Source organism: Lepidothrix coronata, unplaced genomic scaffold (assembly GCF_001604755.1).
Source record: "Lepidothrix coronata isolate B3197 unplaced genomic scaffold, Lepidothrix_coronata-1.0 Scaffold32, whole genome shotgun sequence".
Lineage (NCBI taxonomy): Eukaryota > Metazoa > Chordata > Aves > Passeriformes > Pipridae > Lepidothrix > Lepidothrix coronata.
This window is the reverse complement of record NW_016690212.1, coordinates 6,201,418-6,210,057: the sequence shown is the minus strand read 5'-3', so window position 1 is coordinate 6,210,057 and position 8,640 is coordinate 6,201,418. Positions and strand designations below refer to the sequence as shown.

General features: G+C 40.9%; 1 protein-coding gene across 1 annotated transcript; it reads left to right on the top strand.

Moving 5' to 3' along the window:
• Nucleotides 1-322: 322 nt before the first annotated feature.
• ARMC10 (armadillo repeat containing 10) lies at nt 323-8,399 on the top strand. Its single transcript, XM_017811489.1, has 6 exons — nt 323-452; nt 1,718-1,863; nt 3,020-3,154; nt 4,481-4,657; nt 6,003-6,074; nt 7,288-8,399. Exons 1-6 carry the CDS (start codon nt 323-325, stop codon nt 7,540-7,542), a joined length of 915 nt encoding a protein of 304 aa, XP_017666978.1. The 3' UTR covers nt 7,543-8,399.
• The last annotated feature ends 241 nt before the right edge of the window (nt 8,400-8,640 follow it).

Sequence of the window (8,640 nt, the reverse complement as noted above, 5' to 3'; positions counted from 1 at the left end):
GGGTGGTGGGGTCCAGAGGCGGGGGAGGGCGCTGACTGCCCCACCTCTGGGGACGATGTACCCCCGCGGGGGCTGCCATGGCGCAGGACCGCCCTTGCCTCGGGCCGGCCTGGGGGCGCGGGTGATTCCTTCCTCTGAAACAAAAACTGGATCGCAGCGTTGTGAGGGCCGAGCCTCCCCCGCGTCCCGCACGCGGAGCTGCCGGCTCAGCATCCCCCCGGGCGCCCGGGGGAAGAGAAGGGCAGATCCGGGGCACATCGCCGGCGGAGCGGCGCCGGATGGGGCGGTGTCTTCCGCGGGCGGCGCAGCCGCGGCCGGGGCGATGGGGGAGCCGCGGGGCGCGGCGCTGAGGGCGGCGGCGGCCGCGCTGCTCGGGGCCGGCGCCTGCTACTGCCTGTGGCGGCTGACGGCGGGCGGGCGGCGGGCGGGGGCCGTGCGGGGGCCGCCGGCAGGTGAGGGGCAGGGCAGGGCAGGGGCAGGGCAGGGCGGGGCAGGGCAGGCGGTCCCTCCCCCCCGCGGTGTGCGGTGAGGGCGGCGGAGGCTCCGCGGGCCCGGGGGGTTCCCAGCCCGCGGCCGCTGCTCGGGGGCGGATCCGCGCCCTGCGGGAGGCGGTGCCTCAGTGCTGCTCGCCGGCCCTCCGAGAGCAGTGCGGCGCTTTGGAGGACTCTGGAGCGTAGCTTATTTTTAGAAAAGTCTAATTTGTGTTGGTTTTTGGTTGGTTGGTTTTTTGGGGGGTTTTTTGTTTGTTTTTTTTTTCAAGTCCCCTAAAGCGTGCGTCTGATCACTGTATTTACTTAATGGGCTGATTTGCTCTTATGTTATTAAAGTTATTTGTGTTTCCCCTATAATTCAAAGTTAAAGTGTTTAGACGAGGATGAGGGTGAAAACCAATCTTGTTTTTGAAGTGAGCTCTTGGATTATCATCATTATCTTTGACTTTTTTTTTTTTTTTAAACCCCCAAAGAATACTGTGGTGTTTGCCTGGTGAGATGGTGGCAGCAGGTGGAATTTGAAGGACCGGTTAGCTTCTCAGGAGACATCTCAAGCCAGCTATGACTAGTCCAGCAGTCATAGATCGGGTCTCCAGGCTCTTCAGCTTAGCTAAATAGTTCTGCCTCCTACTGGGTGAAAATGGCCTTTGATGGCATTTGTGTCACATCTTCCTGACTCAGAAACAGCCTTCCTCAGTTGTTTAAGTGATGCCATGACCAGCAGTATTCTTAACATTGCGGCTGTTACTTTGTCAAAGGACCTCAGGGTACTAGCAAAATTGTCATTATTATAATTTCTTGAAGTAGTAGTCTGCAAATCAGAAGTTTTGTTTTCCTACAGTGCCCAGACAGCTTTCCACATTTCATTTCATAAGCCACTAGGAAAACAAAACGCCAAACATGTTTGGTGAATATTCCTAATAATTTTTAATGGGAGATTTGCTGTTCATTAACCAGAGAGTAACGTACCTAAGGCTCTAACTGTGCATTCCTTTTATTCTCTACTTTGAAAAGAGGTAATTAGAGGACTCAGTGAAAAAGGATGGAAAGCTTGCTGTTGTAAAACACAGTCTTTTTACCATGACATTATGCTTGGGTACAGTCAAACCTAGAAAAATGTGTCCTGCAACTGAGAGCTAAATTTCAGCTTTGTAAAAAACACTAAGGGTAACTAAGTGAAATGTCTCAAACTTGATACCAAGTATTTAATTTTTGAACACTGACAGACAGCAGTCCTCCAGTGTCAACCCATGGCATGGATGCAGATGCTCTACAGAAACTGATTCATTTGCTCCAGGCCACAGATGATCCATTAATTCAAGAGCAAGCTTTAATCACTCTCAGCAACAGTGCTGCCTTCTCTGTAAATCAAGTAAGTATTGTTCTGTAGAAAACAACATGTCCAATGCCAGCCAGTCTGGCAGATGAGAGGTGCTGTTTTGCTGAAGTGACACAGGACAGAAAGCTACGATAGCTTGTGCTCTAAAATCCATTTTATGTCTATGCCTTAATTTCTGCTAGCCCAAATAATATAATTTACCAGCTTCACAGAATTCATCAAAGCATAATGTTTGGACAACCTAAAGTCCTTACAGAGTTCTCTATTTGAAAGTGCTGTAAATATACTTTTTTTTTGCTTACAGTTATGTAATGTTAGTGAAAGGGTTGAATTGGAGGTTAACTGCTTTCAGTTTCACATCTGCAATTTACTGAGATAAACTAATTTTTTATTCTCACAAAGTTTTATGCTGTTTATATATTAGTAATTTTCCAACTATCCAGGTATCTTCCAATCAATTGGACATAGGATGCAGAAAAACTTTGAGCTGGATGCAGATTTTCATGTCTTTGTAAAAGTTTAACCTCCAAGGTCCCACTCTTATTTTTTTTTTATTTTGTATGGTACTTATGACAGCTGTTTCTTTTGGCTTCTCAAAACTGTTTTCTTAATATAAATCTGATAGAACAGATTGTAACTGAAGCCCAAGGCCCATTGGCCCATTCTTCATTTTCTTGAAAACAGTATATTTTTTTTCAGTGACAGTTAGAGTCTAAGTGAGAAAGATTAAAACAGTAATCAAATCAAGTGTAATGGAAATGAAAAAGTTTCAGAACTTCTATCATAATATGAAGCTGCATCTTGAAATTCTGTTCTGTTCAGTCAAGACTTTTAGGTACTGTGACCTGGCTCAGCTGTTCTATAAAGTCATTATGCAATAACTTTCTTTGATTCTTTATAATCTAAAATACTTTAAGCATGCTTTGCAGGCCAGATTTTAAAAGTAAAGGCGTTGTGTCATTGTCTAGTAACATTAAATAATACTTTGTCCCTAAGCAGGACCATTCCTAATTTCAGGGGAGGCAATAAAACAGTATCTGCCAACCGTCTCTCTTTAAACAGACCACCAGTCTGTTCTGGAAGTCTTCATTCACACATATAATTTTTGTTAAAATGGAAACTTTGAGAAAAGCCTTCAGCATTTAATTTAAAGTTTCAAAAACTGTATTAAATATCTTTTATATTTCAGGATATAATCCGAAGTTTGGATGGCCTTTCTGTTATTGGAGGGATGCTCTCTGATTGCGTTCCCAAAGTTAAAGAAAAAGCACTAAATGCGCTTAATAATTTGAGTATGAATATTAAAAATCAGGAAAAGATACAGGTAAGTTTCTTAAAAGGAAAAAACAAAGTAACCAAGGCACAGGAGATAGTACAGGACTTTCAGCATGTTTGTTAAAGACAAGCCAGGATGCCAAAATGTTTTGATGAGAGGCATACGAGTCAGCAGGTTGGATGATCTGTGCATCCCAAGAGTGAAAAGATAACTTTGAAATTAATTCCTTCACTGGCACTTACTTTTAGTTTAAAAGACAGGAAACTAGGCAGCTCGTGTTCAGCTTTCACCAAATGTTATTAAACAGAGATTGTTTAATAAATAATTTATAAATCTGCTAAATTTGTAGTGGAATTATGTGAGGCAAGATGATTTCCAAACATCCCAAGAACAGCAGCAGTGGTTGTTTAATACAATGGATTGCAGACTGAACTTGGCAGGACTCAGGCAAGGGAGAAGAAAACAGCAATTGAGCCCCTGGGTTTGTGTGAGACCAGTTTTTCAGGTGATATTTTCATCTTTAAAGAACAGTGTGTATACATGAATGCCAAGTTCCACTGGTAAATATAGTGGATGCCGTGGAAATAAAGGGACTAAGCATCAAGAAAAAACCCTACTTTTTGTCAGTATCAGATTAATCAATAGATCAAGAAGTGTCCAGGCAGAGAGCTGAGGCAGATTTGAAGACTTTCACTGTTTTTTTTTTCAGTAGCTTGAAAAAAAGGCAGCGTGACTGTGTGTGGTAGTTTGCAGGATCTTTAGCAATGGACAACTTTTATTACATACATTTTATAGACATAGTGCTTGCCAATATTTGTATAGGTAGAAAATAACTCCTTTGGTAAAGGCAAAGTAACTTTTTTCTTAGTTAGGACTCCGAGATTTATTGTATATTGTCATCCAAAAGAAAATTTAGTAAAAATAGTTGTTAATGTCAGTTGTCATCACTGTTCCTACAGAGTGCTCCAGTAAATGAGCCACATGATTGGAAGAAAGGATTTCATTCCAAGGCTTATCCTTAGCTTGTTCTCAACATTGAAGATATTAGTCGCTATAAGTGATTTTTTTTATAACTCATTAAAGCAGCTGTGCCACTTCTGAGATGGAGTGAAAGCAATTTAGGTTTTCAGAGCAATTTATGCTTCAGAAAGGTTAGTGGGCTCTGTCTGCTTCTGTCGTGCCAACAGAATGTTTGAATGTATTTAAACCTAAAAACTACTTGTTTATAAGATCCTTCACCATGCTACATATTCAGCCAGCAAAGTTCAGGAGGTATTTATGCAACTGTAGCTAGGCCATGGATACTGTTTGTGAACAGAAAATATGCTTATATCAAAAACTGTCTTTTCTGCATCTCCTTCCCCTTTTCCCCAGGTATATATTACACAAGTTTGTAGGATCGTTGAGTCAGCTCCCCTCAACTCTGATCTGCAGCTAGCTGGACTCAGGCTGTTGACAAATATGTCTGTTACCAATGACTACCATCAAAAGATGATAAACTCAATTCCATGCTTTCTTCATTTGCTTTCAGAAGGAACTGAAAGGACACAGGTACTGAGAGGTGTTATTGTTACAAGCCATTTATGAAGCTGCTTTACTTGCCTCCTTTTTTACTGTTTTTGTAAAAGAGTTGAGACTGTGCTAAGGAAAACCAAAACCAAATATTCATGAATGATAGCAGATACAGATTTTGTGCACTAAAATATGGATCTGTATTACTTCCACAATATAAATTCAAAAAGGAGGGGGGAAGGGAATCTTGGTAGTGGAACCATTGGGCTTTAGCTCTACTAAAGCAGTGCAGGATGCAGGGTGTCCTGTGCCTTTGCTATAACTCCAGAATTCTCTCCTGCTCTCAACATTGCTACTGCACCACAGAGCAAAGAGAATCTGCATGTGAAAGGGTTCACTGATGCATGAATCTCTAGGGAAACATGCTGAGCAGTGATCCTAAGTTATGGACTTCTGTTCCCTTATGCCTATTACCTCTTGCAACCCTCGTGACTGCAGTGGGAAATCGTGCTTACTTGTGAATTACTGTTAATGGCCAGTCTTCGCGAGCGAAGATTTGGGAAAGGTCATTAACCCTTCGAGCCTGCGCAGTGGATTTTTTAGGTGAGACACAGCGTGCGCTGAACTGAGCCCACCCTTTAATCCTGAGGTTCATCTGCCGGGGCCGAGTGAAACTCGGACAGTGGCAGCGAGGGTCTCAGAACGTAGGTTTGTTTAGAGTGACCTTCTCTTAGATGGATTGCCTCACAGGGCTAACGAGCTCCATCTGCCCGGGGGGCCGGGAATCGAACCCGGGTCGCAGCGGTGAGAGTCCTGCACCCTAACCACTAGACCACCAGAGGCCCCCTGAATTACTGTAATATTGAAACAAGAGCTTCAGTCAGGGACCAAACAGCATTTATTCAAGATGTTATGGTACCATCAGTGTACGTGGTTGCTCTCTCAGATCAAAGCCAGTTTTCTGAAACACAGATTTCCACTAAACATAGCACACCTATTTTACTTAAGTACAATAAGGAACTTGGCCTTTCCCCAGTGTTTAAAGACTAGTGTCACAAGGTCCAAGAAAGTACAAAGGTACATTTGTTTATGCTTCTTATCATTTTAAATATAGCACTTAACCATCCTCTCTGTATTTTAAAAATATTCTGCAGTTTGCCTACTGGGAGTTGTCTATAGATCTTGCCTTATTTTGATGTTAAAGTCAAACTGAATTTGCTTCTAACCTTGGTTTTCCCCTATATCAAAGAAGTGCACAACTCAAGGTGTTAGTTGACCCATTCTACCTTTTCCTGTACAAGTCAACATTGACATTATTGATGCCTATTACTGCTGTACTTACTGTTTTGGAGCTTGTAATGAACTTGTATGCTCCTCATTTCAGATTCAAGTTTTGAAAGTACTTGTGAACTTATCTGCAAACCCAGCCATAACAAGACATCTTCTCAGAGCTCAAGTAAGGTTCTTGCTGCTTCATTTTATTTTTAGAATATATACACGTGTACCTGTTTAGATATGTGCATGCACTAGAAGAATTTTAATGTATTAGAAATATATGTGCAATTCCAGAGTAAAATTCTAGGCAGTACTTGGTTAAAAGCAGTAGTGAGAAGTGCACATTCTTTCACAGGCTGCTTTCTTCCAGAGGGTAATGGAATACAGATGCAGTACTTGCAGAGAGACAGGCACAGAGCCCTACGGCCTTGGAGACACTGGGTTGTACTTCTGGTGCACCATTCCTGATAATCAATGATAACATGCAGAAGCCTTTCCACTAAAGGGGTAGTACTGAGAACTTCAGTTTGTAATATGTATGAGGAACCCAAAACCTCATTTCCAGGCACACAGTCAGTATATAGATTGAAGACCAGGAGCAGACATCAAATAGAACCAGTAGTGTAAATGATCCTTCTCAATAGGTGTTTCTACAGCCAATATACTGTACCAAACCCAACCCAATTCCACTGAAATCCCCACCCCTTTACTCAAATGCAGTCATAAAGTTATTGTCTCTAAGTGAACTTTCCCTGTGCATCTACTTACATCTTCATGGAGAACTTTGGGACATTTGCTGTGCTGGCCTTGGCACACGGGTTTGTTTCAGTTTCATTCCCTCACACAAAAACAAAGAGTCAGAGTTGGAATGGTGCTGCATCCTCTTCCCCAAAGTAACTTTCTTAAAACATGTAGTGGCCTTTATTTGTGAGCTATCTGCCATCAGCAGAGCTAGTCTAGATATTACTGTCTTTTCATTATCCAAACAAGACCAGGGTAGCTAAATATTCAGTTATGTTAAAAGTGCATCCTCTTCTCATTTATCAGAAGTGCTAACATAAAAATATTCAGATCACTGCAGAGAGCAAAATCAACATTACTGAGAAGGAAAGCAGACCCTCTCTTCCAAATGGGAATTTTCCAGCCAGCCACATTTTGGAGATTGAAAATACAAAGTATTTATTAGGATGTTGATGCACAAGCCAGTCTTTTCTAAAGAGGAAGTATGTGCATACTGTGCAAGTTTCTGATATGCTTTCACAACATACAAAGTTCTGGGATTTCATACAGTTTCTGGTTTAGGTGCAAATTTTTTTTTCATTTTCTAAAGTTAGATTTGGTTACATGTACTTACTGCTGGTGATTAAGTATGGAATATTTCTTGAATGTCCTAGGTGCCATCATTGCTGTTACTTTTTGACAACTATATAAACAGAGATATTCTGCTCAGAGCCCTGGCATTTGCAGCAAACTTGAAAAAGAACATGAACAATGAAGATGGCACCGTAACTGAGGACCAATACAGTGAAGACTCAATTTTCTTTACACTCTGCAGGGACTCTGCCCCATTTGCTCAGAAACTGGCGTTTTTGCTGCATCACCCCGACATAGAAGTGAAAGAACAAGTTGTGAGAATATTAACACAATAGTGTTGTTTTCTAAAAACAGACTGACCTGATGAAAATATTTAATCTTGGGAATGCTATGCTAAAAAAACCTGCAACAAGCAAACAATAAAACAACAATGACAAATAAACCCTGAATACTACCATATTACCAGGCACAAATCAGTTAGTGCAAAAGAGTATTTAATATAGAGAGCATAACAGATTTTTTTTACAAGCAAGAGAAAAGCAATAGCTTAATTAACTACAGTGCAGTTAACCACAACTGTGCAAAGTTTCTACACTTGAACAAAAATTGGAAGGATTTTATTTTGCTTTAAAATCGTCACTTTAAGGAAAGCAGGCATATTTTTAAAAATATTTTATTAAGAGTCAAACATTATCTGCAACTGCAATTTAGTATTCTCGTCTTTATAAAAAAGTCTATGAGAGCAGTATCATACACATTTTTACAAAAGCTTCCTATTCTGTAGCAGCCCTTGAGCCTGCTTTCCTTGGAGAACTTTACTCCATTTTTCTGCAACTGGAACATCATTGGAATAAGTGCTTCTGCTGAATTACCCTCCATAAAGTTTAAGTCATCAGTTGAGCATTAATTCAAAATGAAGTGGAATACATATAAACATCACTGTAAAAGAACCTGAATGGAGTTTCATTGATGAACAGAAAACATACTGGAAAAGACTTCTCAAACCAGACTGCTAAAAAACTTCCTAACACTTGTATTATAGAGAAAGTAAAAAAAGCATCGGTTTTCCACTTTGTACCATTTTTAAGAGAACTGTATCACCTAAACTGTTACCAGGTGCTTCATCTTTCTAAGTTAATATACCCACTCTGCTCTTAATAAAACATTCCTATCTTCTCTTTCTGTAATGCAATAGATGTTATTTTCAGAAGGTGACTTTGTAATTAGCTAAAACTGCAAGAAAAAGATGACCTTGAAACTGCAACATAGGTATGCCCTGATCAATACAGGGGTAAAGCTACATGTATCTAATTTAACCACATAGGTAGTTTTAACTCACCAGGAATACAGTCAAGGCAGAAATAGAAGTTGGCATGATTCCCAGTCAGAACTTTGACAATTGCTGCATTGACAGTGAACTTCCCTTTCTCCTT

What these genes read in the sequence shown, in the direction of transcription:
- ARMC10 (XM_017811489.1), top strand. Translation starts at nt 323, where the DNA reads ATGGGGGAGCCGCGGGGCGCGGCGCTGAGGGCGGCGGCGGCCGCGCTG. An exon ending in AAGGAACTGAAAGGACACAG is followed by an intron (nt 4,658 to 6,002) that starts GTACTGAGAGGT and finishes TCCTCATTTCAG; the next exon opens with ATTCAAGTTTTGAAAGTACT. An exon ending in GACATCTTCTCAGAGCTCAA is followed by an intron (nt 6,075 to 7,287) that starts GTAAGGTTCTTG and finishes TGAATGTCCTAG; the next exon opens with GTGCCATCATTGCTGTTACT.